This window comes from Papilio machaon, chromosome W, assembly GCF_912999745.1.
Source record: "Papilio machaon chromosome W, ilPapMach1.1, whole genome shotgun sequence".
Taxonomy (NCBI): domain Eukaryota; kingdom Metazoa; phylum Arthropoda; class Insecta; order Lepidoptera; family Papilionidae; genus Papilio; species Papilio machaon.
In genome coordinates, this window is record NC_060015.1 from 8,736,460 (window position 1) to 8,754,223 (window position 17,764).

At 33.2% G+C, this 17,764-nt stretch overlaps 2 protein-coding genes and 1 long non-coding RNA gene across 3 annotated transcripts; 2 read left to right on the top strand and 1 right to left on the bottom strand.

The window, feature by feature from the left end:
* Window positions 1-789: 789 nt before the first annotated feature.
* On the top strand, window positions 790-12,205 carry LOC123723091 (kinesin-like protein KIN-14P). The gene is made up of 10 exons (XM_045685640.1): window positions 790-894; window positions 1,132-1,295; window positions 7,338-7,540; window positions 7,714-7,901; window positions 7,974-8,080; window positions 8,472-8,577; window positions 8,761-8,904; window positions 9,092-9,280; window positions 9,703-9,837; window positions 12,119-12,205. Exons 1-10 carry the CDS (start codon window positions 790-792, stop codon window positions 12,203-12,205), a joined length of 1,428 nt encoding a protein of 475 aa, XP_045541596.1.
* LOC123723387 lies at window positions 2,585-3,236 on the top strand. The gene is made up of 3 exons (XR_006756724.1): window positions 2,585-2,857; window positions 2,930-3,116; window positions 3,206-3,236. It is a non-coding gene; the product is annotated as an uncharacterized LOC123723387 (long non-coding RNA).
* Window positions 5,022-6,660, bottom strand: LOC106719333 (putative nuclease HARBI1). The gene is made up of 3 exons (XM_014514034.2): window positions 5,974-6,660; window positions 5,820-5,893; window positions 5,022-5,727 (listed from the first exon to the last, which is right to left on the bottom strand). Exons 1-3 carry the CDS (start codon window positions 6,372-6,374, stop codon window positions 5,165-5,167), a joined length of 1,038 nt encoding a protein of 345 aa, XP_014369520.2. The 5' UTR covers window positions 6,375-6,660; the 3' UTR covers window positions 5,022-5,164.
* Window positions 12,206-17,764: the final 5,559 nt, after the last annotated feature.

The following is a 17,764-nucleotide window of genomic DNA, read 5'->3' on the forward strand; positions in this document are numbered from 1 at the left end:
CCTTCTCGAAGTCTCTCTTTTTTATATATATACATGTATATTTTTTTTAGGGTGATCTCGGCCGAGATATTGACTCTTCGAGCCATTCAGGCAGTTTAAAACATTCCTGTATAAATTATGTAAACTTCCGAACTTGCACTGAGGTTTCTAAATTCTCGAGTCGTCTTTTTTTTATCCAGTGTATAACGGATTATATCAAATTCTTCAATTACAACATACATATATGTTATGCTAACCACTATTTACTGGTTCAATTAGACAACAAATAATAATTAAACTGCAAATAAGTTGGTAGTTACAAAATTGTTGCCGCGCGTGCCGCGTGCTCCCGCGAGCGAAAAAAATGACATTCTCACGGAAGTCTGTGTCACAGACTAAACCATCCAGAAATGCACAGACAAACAATAAAAGTTTCCATAGATTGATTTGTTTACTTAAAATTAATTTTGAAACGATTAAATTAAAAAAAACATTTAAGTTAAAAATAAATAAATAAGTAACACATTACACGTTATAATTTTTTTTGTATCACATTATTAATATTATTATATTATTCGATAAACATATACCGGCTGTCATTAACAGCCATTGTATGCCATAAAATATTTTCTTTGTTTACCAATTTCAATTATTATTTTTAAATTCGAATCTGGCCATATTATTTAAGTCAAAAAGCATTTTAAATTAAAAAAAAAAACGTAAAGCTAGTATCCCGCCATTTTAAATTCAAAGTATTTTGCCCCATTCAGTAATCGTTAAAACTTATCCAAAACATTTTTATTTACAACAATGGATATCGATGATATTACAAAGTTTGCAAATACGGATGATACGGATGCAGACAAGTTACGGGAGAAAGTCACTGAAGATAAGGAAAAAATTATAAAGTCAAAGGTAGGGTTTCGTAAACTGTGAATTTTCACTACCGCAACATTTTTTTAAAAAACATTATTACATATTGACGTTCAATATGTTTTTGTATGTTGAACATATACATGATTTACTTTATTATTTCTTCGTTGTTTTACAAAAAAAAAAACACTTTTAAAATTAATCTTAGCTCTTATTGATTAAATAAATCTTTTGAAACGGCAAATGAAGTGATGGTCATTGTCATCAACCATTATAAAGGTTGCTCAAGACACCGCGTACTGGGAATTGAAGGAGAAGTTGCAGCAAGTGCAAGACAACCATGAGAGACTGCAGCAGAACATGGCTGAGGTGCATATGCAGCATGAGGCCGCCAACGCTAAGTACCAGGAAGAGCTGAGACATCGACCTGAGATACTCAACAAGTAATTTTTAATTCATAGTTTTTTAAAAAAATTACAAAAACTAACCCGTTCGGCATAAAAGTCAGAAAGATGACATAATGTTGTCTGAAACATGTTGACTTTTAGAGACCAGCAAAATGTTGTCTTTTCGATAACTTTTTGCCGATGTCATTTTAAAGCAATCTCAATGATAACTAAATGATGACTTTTCGAGAACATATTTTTTTGTTAATAAAACTTTAAAAAATTTTCAGATTTATTGAATTTCCTTAATAATCATTTTTAAAAAACAATTCTAATTTGTTACTTTTTCAAAAATAAATTTGGTGTTCAATTCAAAAATAATTCGAAATTGAAATATACGAAAAATTGAATTGTTAGTACTTTTCGCGACAACAGCGGCCATTTTGTTCTATACGGACCTCTCACTCATCCATTAAAGAGTGATTGTTGACAAGCGTGAATTGCATCGTAATTCGTTCGGCATTGCTAAGTGGTTTTATTCAATTATTACAACATAAACGTATTATTTTTGACTTAACATACTGGTTGAAACTATAATTAATAGTATTTGTGATTCTTATTATTCAGTTAGTTATCAAGAATTTAATTGCCGAACAAATAAACTTGTAAGTATGAATATAGGTTATAAACACATTTTTTTATATTTTATAACTAATTAAATTATTTAAAATTGTTGTAAGACGATGCTCGTCGCTATTTTAATTAAATGCAGTTTAAATATTTTACTTTTTAAAATATTTCTAACTTTAAACATTTGTATACAATTTTGTTCATTTAATTCATACATTCATACATAATAAAAAAAAAAAAAACTTATCAGCATCGTCTTTGTAAAAGTGTCAAATAAAATTTAGAATGCGCTAAAATTTAATGAATATTTTCAATTTCTAATTTGATGTTTTTTTAGGATTCAACACAATATGTAAAAGTAAGAAACTAATGCCCGAATACTGAAACGTTACTTAAATATCTCCTTTCGTAAGCATTGCTTACAATTTAACAGACGTCAAAATTTAAGTGGTATACACAAACGCAAATCAAGACATGTAAGCGCGTGATTCCGTAAGTAGACGTATTATTTTTACGTCATGGCAACATCCTTTGTTTTCGGTCAAAGAGTGTATAAAAAATACTTGTTCTCGATTACGTTTTCTTAAAATTCACTTTACGTATCCGTTTCACGCAGCATGGCTTGGACAACCTATAGTTGTAAGACGTATTCATTCCCAAATAGTAAAGAAAATAAAAATAAAAATACTATAAATACTCAAAAATCAAAGAAGGTTGTTAAAAATATCCTTTCTGTTTAAATTATTTTTAAATAAAAAAATAAAAAAAATTGACCTTACTTTTGTAGAATGGAAAGCATCTGGCGTTTTGTTTTGACAAGTTAACGGCGCGACGTTTAATTCATATTTTGAAAGTTTGAATTAAAATTTTAATAAATTTTAATATCATCAAGACACTTTTTAAGCAGTTTTGACTATGGAAGAAAAGAAAAAAAGGGGATGTAATTACACGACATTTGAAAAAGAGATTCTTTTAAACCTCGTAAACAAGTAAGCATTGAAATTTGTTTTAAAATTTTAATATCATGCCATTCATTACTGTATGAACATATTTTTTTGTAGATATAAGGATGTTCTAGAAAATAAGGAGACGAATGCGTCTATTATTTCAAAGAAAAGAAATAGTTGGGACTCTGTGTGCCAGCAGTATAACTCCGTAGCTGTGAGTGGCACCAGGACTTGGCAACAACTCCGACACTTATATGAAAATATTAAGCAACGGTCGAAGAAGAATTTTGCTGAAATCAATGTAGGAAAAGATTATATTGCTCTCAAGCTAAATGTTTAGAACATAAATATTCAATAACTATTATTTATTTAATACCCATTAATTTTTAGCGGCTTCAATTTTATGAAAAAACTAAGGAAATTAAAAAGAAGGCAGCTATGGATAAAGTATGTTTATTTTAATTTATTATAAAGTAAAAGAATCCATAATAATAAGCTATTCTTTTCATCTTTCCATAGAAAGAAATAAGTCTTACTGGTGGTGGTGCTTATAAAAGTAAACTTACAGAACAAGATGCACAAGTTTTAGCTATGGTAGCTACACAAGTGCAGCCTCTGCCCAATGTATATGATGATGCTGCATTATATTTTGGTTAGTGTAGTGTAATGGCTATGGTTGATATTACAGTTATTACATTACATTAGTATATCTATTCAGCTATTAAAATATGATAGAAAAGTTTTTAAAATGTATGTAGTTTTTGTTTCAACATTGTACAACTGTTGTACATGGTGGTTGTAAATGTTATTGGCAAAAATAATAGTAACTATATATATCAAAATGTTTGTTTTTAGGTGATGAAGCAAAAACTAGTAATGAAATTGAAATAAGAGCAGCAGATAATTTGCTTATCATTCACACAAACACAGATAATATAAGTGAACTGAGTGGTATGTACATGCAAATAATAATGCAGAATTGGGAAATAATATTATGGTTTTATTCTTTAAAACTATGGCTCGGTTGTTTGGTACAGAGCATATGCAGTATGTATGGTGATCAAATGTTTACTGGTTTGTGTGAATGGTGACTTGTGTTATAAAATCACTCTACAATTTTTTGAAATCATTACTTCTATTATTATATTTATTATTAATTTCCTTAATTTTTTTAGATTCTCAAAATAAACTTTCGGAGCGAAGCAATAAGCCTTGTACAATTACATCTAATAAATCTGGTAATTTTTATTACATTTTCTTAAAAATAGGAATATTCAATTCTTTAATTACTAATAATTTAATATATTAATTAAAATCATTTTACAGATAACCATGAATTTACCCACTGCCTCACTACAAATGATTTACCTCAAAATGTACCTAATACCAAAACCTCAAATCTCGGTGAATATAATTGACTCTAATCATAGTTTGATTAACTAAAACTTTATTTAGGTTTTAGAAATAGTTATTATATTGTTAAATATATTTATTGCTAAAACTTTTTCAGGAAAAGTAAAAATCAAAAAAACGATTCTTAAAAGGCATGGTAATGATGTCAAGCAAGCATATTTTAAAGCGAAGCTAAGAAATGCTAATTTAGAATACAGAAATATGATAAGTAGACATAAGTTAGAGATGCAAATTCTTACATTCAGATTAAATAAACTAAAATCATTTAAAAATAAACATTCTTAGATTGATTCCTACTTTTTGCAATTCTTTTAACATATTAGGTCCTTACATATGAAATTGGCGTTTTGTATGGGAGAAACAAAAAGTCGAATATTTTTTAATATAATATATTTAATTAATCAAAGTATGAACCATTATTTTCTATGCACTTTTGCCATCTCATAGGTAGTTCATTGATCCCTTTACTAAAAAAACCAGTCGGACGGGAATCAATAAAATCTTTGAAGGCGATTTGGACTGCCCCATCGGAGTTGAATTTTTTCCCTTGCAAGAAGTTATCCAAATTTCGAAAAAAATGGTAATCTGTTGGAGCACGGTCCGGGGAGTACGGAGGATGTCTTAGACTTTCCAATTGAAGCTCTTCTAATTTAGTAGCCGTCTGTTGCGCAGTGTGTGGTCTAGCGTTGTCGTGAAGCAGCAGTGGCGTGGAGCGATTGACAAGCCTAGGTTGTTTAGCCGCTAGCTTTTCCATCATGGTTTGAATTTGGAATTCCTTACCAAAGAGGAGAAATTCGTGATTAAAGTGGCCAGTACGAAAAACGCCAATTTCATATGTAAGGACCTAATATTTTAAGGTTTAACACTGATTTTATCATATCCTTTTAATGAAAGCCATGGAAAATTAAAGTTTGATTTGTAAAAATAAAGGAAAGTTCAAAAAGAGAAATGTGTGTTAATTAATGTTGTCCTAACAATAAAGTTTTGATTGGACTGGATGCTGATAGGTTGATCTACAGACTCCTCTGTAATGTTATCTGTGTCCTCCTCTAACACTGCATCATTCTGTGAAAGTGCAATATTGTGTAAAACTGCACATGCTACGATGACAGGTGGAACATTTTTTAACTTCAGTCCCATGCCAACTTGAAGACATGGAAACCTTCTTTTTAATATACCAAAAAGCCTTTCAATTGGGTTTCTCGTTTTGATTTGTGCGTTATTGTATGCTTCTTCAGCATGCGTTCGTGGATTTAATAGTGGCGTTAATAGGTAGGGTCGACATGGGTAGCCACTATCTCCAACAAGTACCATTGCGCCAAAATCTCCACGCTCAAATTGAGCACATAAAGGGGAATCATTAAAAATTGTGCTATCATGCACAGAACCAGGCCATCTGGCAATAATGTTTCTTATCACTAAATTGGAGTCGCACACTACTTGCACATTAAGTGAAAAGTATCCTTTTCTATTCCGGAACAATTCTGAATTAGATCCTCCTAAAAGTAAACATAAACATGAGTTTTTCTCACCTTTTAAAATAAACACTTTTTCATCTAGTAACAATTAGTAGTTATAGGTGAATATATACCTGGTGAATTTATTTTTATATGAGTGCAGTCTACTGCCCCCACTACTCTGGGAAACCCAGCAATTGAGTAAAACCTGTAAGACATAATACAATTAACGATTGAAGAAAAGTTCGGAGCAGGCCGAAGCGGGCGCAGACAAATGTCGCTACAAACCTATTTGCGATTCCGATATATTCTCGTTCAGTCGGCATTTTTATATAAATACTTTTTAACTCCGCTATCTTTGATGTTATCCTATGCACGATTCTATTTACTGTTGCTTGTTCAACATTGAATGTATCCCCTATCACTCGTTGGTAGCTGCCTGTCGCATAAAAACGTAAGGCAATTAGAATTTGGTCTTTTGAACTCAACGCTCTGTTCCGTCTTGTCAAAGGCTCGATACTTTTTCCAAATATGGAGTCCAAATATAAAACAGTTTCTTTCGATAAGCGAAACCTTGAACGAAACTCTGCATCCGTGTATTTTTCAAACGCATTAATTTTCTTTAAGTTTCGCCGACACACGCTAGGCCTCTCATTGTCCGAAAGCGATGATAATGATGAAACCGACATGTTAACACCTTAGATTTTCACTTTTAAGATAGCTCGCGACCACTCTTAAATTGTTGGCGTACTTAAGTCGACATGACAGTTCTTTTGACAGCAAAATGTCGTTGAGTGACGATCCAGTATAAGAAATGTGATATTGAGTGGCCTTTAAGCATGGTACGACTTGAGTGGCATCAAAGTTGAGATGCGTCTTTAACTGACTTACGAAAATTCCATATTGGAGTTTAAGCGTGGTCTTATAATTTAAGACGCTCTTACATATTTAAGTGACGTTTCAGTATTCGGGCATAAAAGTAGAAAGAGGATAATATCATCGTCAAGTTCTTCTGATAATGAGGGTATGTAACAAATAAAGTTGTTCAATTATATATAATTATTTTGTTCCTTATTAATAAAACACTTTATTTTCAGATAGCGGAATAAATAATATACCAATGCCACCTGCCACGTACGTGAGCCAAAAGGATCAGCAACCACCACCAACATTTAAAACTCCTATATCATTACTTGAGCCGTAAAAGTATTTATAATTTTAATAATAAGATTATTTATATTGGTATGTCATATCGTTATTATTCATTGTGTTATCAAATAAACAATAATTAAGCCTATTTACCATGTCGATTTTAATTTTACACTAGCCTCTTAATTTTAACATAAAAACGTTAACTTTATGAAAATGTTATCTTTCTGATATCTTTTTAATGATCTCTAAAAGATGGCGCTAGATGGCTCATAAGAGAGCTTTATGTTAACTTTTTGGTTATAATTTCTGATATCAGATCTTGAATAATGTTAACATTAAGAGAACTTTATGCTATCTTCTTGCCGAACGGGAAGCGAAGACGATTTATTTCATAATCTATCTTTCCTGGTTCTTTACACCTTCCTTCAGGTTCTTCAGGTTGACATAATGGGAAGCATTAATTCCTTTGTATGCTAAGTATTTATATCGCGGTCGTGCAGACTGTCATTCACGCGTAAGATCTGCGACGTGCTGCAAGAGTCGAGCGAGCGGCTGCAGGAGACGCTGTCGCGCTGCAAGGCGGACGGCGCCACACTGTACACAGCATTCAACAGCTCCGCGGAGCAGCTACGGGAGATGCGCCATAAGCAGGTGCAGCAGGACGAGAAGGTCAAACATCAAGTTGAAGGCCTGCAAGAGAAAGGTTTCATTTCTGGAATATATCTTGATAGTTTAACAACTTGCATAGAGAGTCTGCTCCGCATAGGGACCGCGATTGGGGATACAAAAAAATAAATTCGGAATCATTGCGGTAAATTTATATGATAAAATTTAAAGGTTATATACTATAAAAACAATGTTTTAAAATACGTGAAGTGTCGCTGTCGAGCAACCACTCCAGCGAGCTGGTTGAATACCTGACGAGCGCGAAGCAGCAGGTGGATGGTGAGCTAACGGAAGTGCGCGCGCAGCTCGCGACCGCTAACGCCCGCAACAACGACCTGCTCACCGCCCTCGGTGATAGCAACAGGGAAATAGACAGGCACAAATATGAGACGGACAGGGTAAGGATGTTGATTTCATATAATTTCATAATTTGTTTTCCTTTACGTAGTAAAATATATACATGATTATAGAAAGATGATATGATAACGCATCTTCAACGTGAAATGAAGAGACACGAAGATGAATACAACATCCAAACCAGCAACGCGAACAAAACCCTCGCACAGAAAGATAAAGAGTGAGTCCTTAATAAGTATTATTTACTTATTCATAAGCATAAATTCGGATTTCTTTATGTAGTCTTGGGAAACGGTCCAGTTTATTGCTAAAGTACAATTTCAAGTTGGAGTCATGGCCGACCGTCGGTGGCTCAGGGGTGCATGTCCTGGGTTCGAATCCCGCCATGTACCAATGTGTTTTTCGATTTTCGATTTACATAAGTACATTTATCTGACGTTCTTACGTTGAAGGAAAACAGCGTGATGCTGCACATATCTGAGACGAAATTCAATGATATGTGTGAAGTCAACCCGCACTTGGCTGTGGTTGACTATGTCCTAGTCACCCCTAACTTATGGTAGGCTCCGAGCCCCTCAGTGGGTCTATTGAGCTGATGATGACAATTTCAGGATTCAAGAAGCAATAGATGCTGTTCAATCTCTCAAGCAAGCGTTGATGAACCAAGAACAATTTATAAAGAGCGTGAGCGACGAGAGAAACTCACTGCAAGAAAAGGTTAGATATTTATTTTATAAGTATGTATATATTTTTAACTAAGTTTGCAAATAAATTGCGAGAAAGATTTTAAAAACAATAAAGCACACTTGGTTAATGACAGATTTAGGCGTCGGCCGTCTCAAATATACGTTTAAAAAACCAAAGAGAGGTAGATTACCGATTCTAATCCTATCTATTCAGGGTCGTCTGCAGCAGACTATCCAAGACATGCAGAAAACAGACAACGTGGAGAAGAAGTTGACCGGCCGGCGCTGGCCGCCCCCTAAGGAACATTTCGTCCTCGAGCTCGACGATAACGCCGTCATGATGACCCCCCCTCGCGCGGTCGGCTTTAATACATATACTGCAGCACTCATAGTCGTTAATTGATCCCTAATAGAGACACTTATTAAAGACTACTTATAATCTACACAAATGTGGATCCTTAACGACTTACATTCACTTAAGTATTTCTACATCATACACTAGTATTTCAAGTATTCCAACAGCAAACGTTGCCATTTTTTATTAGAAAGTAGCAAGGCAAGAAACTGTTGGAAAAAGGCTGGAGCTGACGCCACCCGCCGCCTCGTCCACTGTGCCTACCGCGCCCACCGCGCTCACCGCGCCCACCGCGCCCACCGCGCCCATGGCTGCCTGGAGTCCCGATAGTTTGTTTAAAATCTTTTCCGACTCTAGCTCTGATGACGATACACTAAACGTAAGTCAAAATACTATGTAATATTAACAAATCTCAAGCGTATAACATATCTGCAGAGCTAATGCTGCCTAATCTTAGTCCTCTTTCTAGAAGTAGATTTGTCAGAGGAGACGATGCATAGGAATGGGAAATTATCTCATTTTGTGTGCCCCTTCCTCCGTTGATGTAAGGTAGGCAACGCGTCTGCAATTGCGGATGTCTATGGGCGGCGGTCGCTTCGCTATTTCGGCGAATTCAGGTGGCCGCTCGCTCGTTTGCCAACTTATGATATAAAAAAAAAATTAGGATCAAAATAGAATATTTTCTTACTATCTATCCGTACACAAAACAAATTTTATACATTGGCAATATACAACAAAAATAATATGGTAAAAGTTTATTTTGTGTTACTTATAAAACTAAAGATGCGTCATATGGTATAGGAGACGGCAGTGAAGCGCTGTTTCGCTGCTCTGTCTCGTGGCGAAACTCTGTCGCGTGCGCAAATGGCCACGTTGAAAAAACGACCCAATCGCATTGAACCAAGGAACCAAATTCAAAAGCAACAAATGCCACAAGTAAGTTGACTACTCGTTTGCGGCGCTTCGAGTTAGATAAAAAAAAACTTGTGAGCCGTCATGGGACGCCTGGCAGATGTGAAACATCGTGTGTGGACAAGTAATATGCATAAAAGATAATATTATTAAAATAATATATATATATATATATATATGTATTAGTGATGCAACGGATGTCTGTTTCCGTTTCCGCAAGTGCGGAAGTTCCGCATGCTTTTCAACATCCGTTTCTGCTTCTGTTTCCGCAACTTTTATAACGGAGATAAAACGGAACTTTATGACGGCTGAGAGATCCAAATGCGCGGCGCGAGACGCGCAGTCCGTGCGCGGCCTTTCGGCACTTGTCGCATTTGTTTGTTTACGTACTTTTTCGTGAACTTAAGCGCGTAATATTTTCTGTTGCTGTTTGAAACAATCAGTTTCTCTTGCTGGAGTAAACTGTCTAGTTGTTGTCCATATAAAATTTGGCAACTGACAAAATGTGACTATTTCATACTTACGAGTTATTAAATGTACTTTTGAATAAGTGATAACCGTGTAATGTATCATCATCGTTATTATCATCAGCTCACTATATATCCCCACTGAGGGGCTCGGAGCCTACCCCAAATTAGAAGTGACTAGGCCATAGTCAACCACGCTGGCCCAGAGCGGGTTGACTTCACACATATCATTAAATTTTTTCTCAGATATGTGCAGGCAGCATCACTATGTTTTCCTTCACCATAGGAACGTCGGATAAATGTACATATCTAAATCGAAAAACACATTGGTACATAGCGGGATTCGAACCCAGGCCCTGCAGATTGCAAGTCAAGTGCCTAATAATTATATATTTTTCTAATCTAGATTTGGTGTTTTTGATACTTAACACATTCACTGTTTACAAAATAAAAAAACGTAACATCTGGGAGCCAAAACTTTTTATGGTGAATTTTTATTTAGTATATCTGGGAGTGTTTGAATTTATAGATAAATTAATAATGTTTTTTGTATTTGAGCGCTAGGGATCATCATTTTGAGCACTAGGGATGGCGATGGTTTAGTTCACTAATACTCGTATGTAGATATTTGTTCCACGATCGCATTTCTGTGTACAAATATGTTACAAGATTTTGACAAAGTCAAGTTTTTCATCAAATTCCAGAATATTGAGTAAAACATGTAAGGATACTAATCAAAACCAGCTTTTATCTTCTCGGTTCAAGATCTTGTAACATTTCATACACAACCACACATACACACACGTATACACACACACAAATAAAAATAAACGCATACACACACACGTACACACACATACAGGACATACATATATTTAAAAAATATACATACATAACATAAAGTTCAGACTTAGCTTCATGTGATACAAGATATTTGTATGTTTGCCTCCGTACGAACGTGGTACTAATCACTACAACATTGTAAGAATTATACTAATACTCTTTTTCGTTAGTTGACTATATTGCCAGAGTGGCCACACAAAGCAACATGGACTTGTTTCAAACGCCGGCGGCTTACTTATAATTATTATAAAGTGAACGGGCCCCTCGCTCGGATCCGAGGGGGAGGCGCCGCTACTAATAGCTCAGCCCACTCGGATCCGAGTGGTCAGCAGTGAATGTATTAATAAAGAAATATATTTGTCGTTTATCAACACGAGTGGTTTGGCGAACATTAATTTGTAAATAGTGTAATTTTGTTTCCTGAAAATAAATTAAAAAAAAACGTATTTTAACTTATTGCAGCACAGTACGAGTAAAAATACATATATTGAAGGCTAAAGGACACCGATATCCAATGCCCTAATAAATTAAAAACGAATACAAACTGTTCTTACCAAAAAAAAAATTTGTAAATATGTTTTTTTTTTTAATATTTACACTTCTGTTTCCGCTTCCGTTTCTGTTTCCGTTTCTGCTAAAATTTATTTTTGACATCTGTTTCCGTTTCTGGTTCCGGTAAGACACTTCCGTTGCATCACTAATATGTATACCTCAGTATAGCGTGGCGACCTGTCGCCACGGCCAGCGTCGCCACGCCAACAATTCGGTTTACAAGTGATCCTATAGATGTTTCACATCTAAAAAAATTTTTCTATTATGAAAACAAAATATAACAATAATAATAGAGAATAATTTTAAATACAGACTTGGTAAAATTTGAATTAATCTAGAACCTTCTGTATGGGTATTTATAGATAATATTTTTCATTATATTCAGGATGTATGCATAAATACGATTTATTTGTGGCAAAACTAAACTAATGTTTAATTCTCAGGAAATTGTATCAAATGCGAAGGAGGATACTGCAAAGTCAAGACCTCGAAAATTCTTCAAGCATAAGAGGTTGGAAACAAAGAAATAGAATATTTTTGTTTATGGACTTGTTCTTATCTTTTCTAAATTTTGTTTCAAATTATTTGAAAATAACAGTTAAACAATATGTTATTAGCTGTTTTTTAAAGGAAAAATACTTTCTTCTTTTATTTTTTTAGTTATGTGCAAAATTTACGTCGAATTAGTTTTATAAGTTATGCGTTTGAAATTATTTTGAGATGCATTTGTTTGGTTAATAAATTTTAAAACTTTATTTGCAGTTTTACTTCTTTACAGTAAGTAATTCAAATACATTAATCTCACTTATAAGTACGAATGTTTTGATGCATGATGGATGTTCGTTACAAGGTAATTCCAGAACGCCAGCAGTCGCCCGAGACTCCGCCTGCGTGGAATTAAAAAGAAAATAAGTAGCTTATGTGTTCTTCCGGACTAGGTTCTAAATCTATGCCAAATTTCACCGAGATCCACGTAACCGTTCTAACAAACATCCATCCAACAATACTTACGCATTTATAATGAGTAAGAAGATTGGTCAAGTGAGTTTGTCAACACAAGAATTTAAGACAAGACAACCAATTTTATTAAAGTCTCTGTTGGATAAAGGCAACACTCAATTCTTTTAAAAAACAAGTTTGTTAATCTATGCTTCCTTCTTGTGCAAGCTGCAAGTGTCAAAATAAGTACACGGTATAAAAGGGAGGCAATAATGTACAGCCACGATAATGCACGACCTGATAATGTACGGCCCAATAATTCATGTACAAACAATGGTTGCATTATCTGGTCGTACAATATACGGACTCGTATAAAATATGTAAAAGTTTTCTTAAATTAAAATAAACGTTCTTTTCAAATTATACAAGTGTTTCTATGGCAATCCACTTCCACTGTTCAAGAAAACATACTCTGCGAACAGGTTATGGGCCCAGAATACTGGATTGCAATAGATACAATAGCGCGGTAAAGCGTGGTCAAAAGAACGAGCCGGGTAAACGGTATATAAAATGGAAGCTACTTCAGAAAACCAAAATATATTGCTATTGGAAGGATTATCAAATTGGATGTCTTGGAAATTTCAAATTCGTGTTATATTAAAAGCACAAGGATTATTTGGTGTTGTAAACGGATCAGATTTAAATGACGGAAAAGATCAAAAATGGCTAACACGAGACGTAAAGGCACAATCTATAATTGTAACAAGACTGAGCAACAAAAATATTTTACAAGTGTCAAATTGTGAAACTGCTCAACAAATATGGGAAAAGTTGTGTTCAATATATGAATCAAAATCAGACACGTCATTACATATTTTGCAACAAAAGTTTTTTGAAATTCAATATATAAAAAATGAAGAAATATCATTATATATAGCAAAGTTAGAAGAATTGGCAAATAGAATAAATCAAGCAGGTGGAAAAATACCTGAATCTATGCTCATCACTAAAATTATTAGTTCTTTGCCAGAAAATTTTAGACATTTCATTTCAGCTTGGGATTCAGTTCCCATGGCAGACAGAAAATTATCTGAATTAATATCAAGATTGATGCTAGAAGAGCAACGCAACAATGATTATGAGAAGAAAATGGCGTTATCTACACAATCAAGAAACAGTGAAAGAAAATGTTTTAAATGTCAACAAGTCGGACACTATAAAAAAGACTGTAAGAAAAACATGATCAATCTAAACAGTGCTAAAAATTATAAACAGTGTGAAATATGTAAAAAGTTTAATCATAAAGAAAAAGATTGTTGGTTCAGAAATAAAAATAATTATTACCAAAAAGATGACAATATAAGAAGTAATACAAATGCATTCATTACCTCGGCAATAAACTTTTCATGTGCAAACAATTTTCAAGAGACATACTGGGTGTTGGACAGTGGTGCCTCAGAACATATGTGCAAGAATAAAAATATGTTTGTAAACTATAAAACTTTATCAGTGCCAAAAGAAGTCATAATTGGTGATGGTTCAATCATAAAAGCTCTTGGTCAAGGTGAAATACACTTAAGCGCTTACAATGGAAAACAGTGGATACCTACAATTTTACACAATGTTTTATTTATACCAGAAATAAAAGTTAACCTATTTTCATCATCGGCAGCAATGGATAAAGGTTATAAAATGATGTGTGATCAAAAGAAATGCACTTTTATAAAAGATAATTTAATTAAAGCAATTGCATACAGAAAAGGTAAAATGTTTTTAACGAATTTTAAATATGAATCAGATATCGCAATGGTTGGTAAATCAAATAGTGGACTCGCTGAGTGGCATTCGAAGTTAGGTCACCAAAATATTGAGTATGTGAAAACCATTCTGAAACAAAACAATATTGAATATAAAGAAAATGATTCAGAAATATGCATATCATGTTTACAAGGCAAACAACATAAGCTACCATTTAATAAAAGAGAAACAAGCAAAGGATATAGAGTATACTTACCGAAGAAAAATGATGTAGAATTAAAAAGAGAAATTGTAGTAATTAAAAAGAAGTATCAGACACATGATAATAAAAATAAAGAAAAATATGTACAAAAAGAAGACTTACCAGTAGATGACCCTGAAGAAGAGGAACAGGAGGATGATAATATTAACTCATTCAATGAAGAAGGTCCAATCCAATCTGAAACAGAAGAAGAAAACACAGATTGTGAATTATATGACATACCGGAAACAAATGAAATAAATTTACCTGAAACAGAAAATATCTTACCTGAGGAAGAAGTTAAATCACAAAAAAGAAAAACACAACCACCGAAATGGATGGAAGATTATGAAACAAACCTTTTTTGTCTAGGCGAAGAGCCAATATCATATGAAGACGTGATGGCTGGTCCTGAAAAAGTAAAGTGGGCAGAGGCCATAGAAAAGGAAATGACTCAACTGGAAGAAAATAAAACCTGGGAAGAGGTGGAAAATATACCTAAAGAGGAAGATGTAATTAGTAGCAAATGGGTTTTTAAAATAAAAGAAACAAATGGCAACAAATTATACAAGGCCAGGCCAGTGGCAAGAGGTATTGAACAGAAGAATTGTGACAACAATACATATACACCTGTTGCAAGTTTAACAACTTTCAGAACTATGATGGCAGTTGCAGTACAGAAGAGGTTACCTGTATTCCAGATGGATGTCGTAGGAGCCTTCCTGCATGGTGAAATTAAAGAACATGTATTTATGAAACTTCATAATGATAAAATAGTAAAACTTAAAAAATCTTTGTATGGTTTAAAGAAATCACCCCGTTATTGGAATGAAAAATTTAACAATTTCATGTTACAAGAAAAATTCATTAGATCCAAAAATGACCCATGTTTATATTTTAGAAAGCAAAATGACAAGTTTATATACTTACTGTTATATGTAGATGATTTAATTTATTTTGGAAATAATGATATAGAGATAAAAACATTTAAAAATTCATTATGTAGTAAATTTAATATGAAAGATTTTGGAATAGCAAATGCATATTTAGGTATAAGTATAAAACAAGATATAAAAAATTTTGTAACAGTTATAAACCAAAAAAAATATCTTAAATCTTTACTAATTAAATATAATATGTATAAATGTAAAACAGTGTCTACACCACTAGAGCAAAACTTTAATTTTGAATTGTTAAAGAGAGATAAACCAGAAAGCAAAGAAATTGAGAGTAGTTGTAGAAGCATATTAGGTAGTTTGTATGCATGTTGTACAAGACCTGATTTATCATTAGCAATAGGATTTCTTAGTAGATATTTAAACTGTGCAAGTATGGCATTATATAAGTGTTTAAAGAGAGTTATGAGATATATAAGAGGTACTATTTCTTTGTCATTAGTGTATAAGTATAATGATAACAATATAACATTACAAGGTTACAGTGATGCAGACTGGGCTGGGGATATAGCCGACAGAAAATCAACTTCTGGATTTATATACTATATATTTAATTGTCCTATCTCATGGGGTACAAAAAAACAACAATCTGTATCATTGTCGTCTTGTGAAGCAGAATATATTGCATTATGTTTAGCTATAACTGAAGGCTGCTGGCTTAAGCAATTATTAATTGATTTTGGATATAATACTTATATAAATATTTTAGAAGATAACTTAAGTGTAATAAAAATTTCATCATCTAGTGACAGTAATAAAAGATTAAAACATGTAGATATAAAATATCATTATATAATGGAAAAAGTTTGTAATGGTGAAGTTAATGTGACATATGTTAATACAAATGAGAATGTAGCAGACATGTTTACAAAGCCATTAGGCAAGCAATGTTTTGAGAAGTTTAGAGATTGTATAGTAAAATAAGTATATATATTTGTTATTCATTTAAAGAAGCCAGTCAGTCAAAGAATATCAAAGTTTTGTTAATTAAGTTTCTTAACTGTACTTATTAAGGGGGTGTCATGTAAAATGTTAAGGGTATAATATAAAAGAAAAAATTGAATTGATTGTTGAGGGGGTGTGTTGGATAAAGGCAACACTCAATTCTTTTAAAAAACAAGTTTGTTGATCTATGGTTCCTCCTTCTTGTGCGAGTGTCAAGTTAAGTACACGGTTTATAAAATGTAAAAGTTTTCTTAAATTAAAATAAACGTTCTTTTCAAATTATACAAGTGTTTCTATGGCAATCCACTTCCACTGTTCAAGAAAACATACTCTGCGAACAGGATCAATGGTGATTGGTCTTCAACACGTAGCCTTTGTAAATCTATCCGGACTTTACCTGCTTCAATCATGCTGTTCCAGATCTGGGGGGGCACCCTTAGTACTACATGATTTGTTTGCGGATTTTTTGCTTTCTTTTTGTAGAGGATTTCCATTTTGTCTGTTTCAGTGTAGTTATTGAAAATGTCTTTATTTTGTTTCTGTAGGGCTGTCAGTATTTCCTCATCAGTGTTGTAGTTTAGTACATCCCTAATAACAACCAATGGGTTTTTGTTTAGTATATCCTGTACGTTTAGTTTTTCTGTATCTTTTAATTTTTCTTTTAATAATTCCCTTTCTTTTTCTGTTCTACATCCTATGATTACTTTTTGATCTTTGGCTTTTCTAATTTTTTTCTATTTCAATTTCTCCCTCTTTTGCCTTAAGGGCCATTCTGATTTTGTTTAAAACATCTTCTGATGTGTCCATTACGTCTTTTGATGTTGCAACTACTGAGTATAATGTTCCTTGACGGGATTTTCTGTTTGTATTTTTCATTAGTTGTGTGTATTTCCATTGGTTGTTTCTTAAGGTTTTCCTTTAATTCTTCTATTTTTTCACTATTTTCTTGAATGATCTTGCTTCCCCTGTCCGTTATACTTGCGTATGTCTCCATTTGGTTACTTATTTTCTCTAGTTTATTTGAATTGTCTAATTGATCTAAGTTAAGTAGGCTGTCTAGTTTGTCTAATTTATTTAAGTTGATTAATTCGTCTAATTTATTTAAATTTTTTAGATTATCTAATATGTTTAGGTTGTCTAAGGTGTCTAATTTATTTAATTTTTCCAATTTTTCTAAGTTATTTGATTTGTTGATTTTTCCATTTTTGTTAGTTCTTTACTTAATATTTCCATCCTTCTGTTATTTTCTA

Coding starts and splice junctions, on each gene's coding strand:
- LOC123723091 (XM_045685640.1), top strand. CDS start 790: ATGGATATCGATGATATTACAAAGTTTGCAAATACGGATGATACGGAT. Junction 1,296..7,337: donor CGACCTGAGATACTCAACAA/GTAATTTTTAAT, acceptor GCGGTCGTGCAG/ACTGTCATTCACGCGTAAGA. Junction 9,838..12,118: donor AAAAGCAACAAATGCCACAA/GTAAGTTGACTA, acceptor TTTAATTCTCAG/GAAATTGTATCAAATGCGAA.
- LOC106719333 (XM_014514034.2), bottom strand. CDS start 6,374: ATGTCGGTTTCATCATTATCATCGCTTTCGGACAATGAGAGGCCTAGC. Junction 5,894..5,973: donor TATATCGGAATCGCAAATAG/GTTTGTAGCGAC, acceptor TATGTCTTACAG/GTTTTACTCAATTGCTGGGT. Junction 5,728..5,819: donor TATAAAAATAAATTCACCAG/GTATATATTCAC, acceptor GTTTACTTTTAG/GAGGATCTAATTCAGAATTG.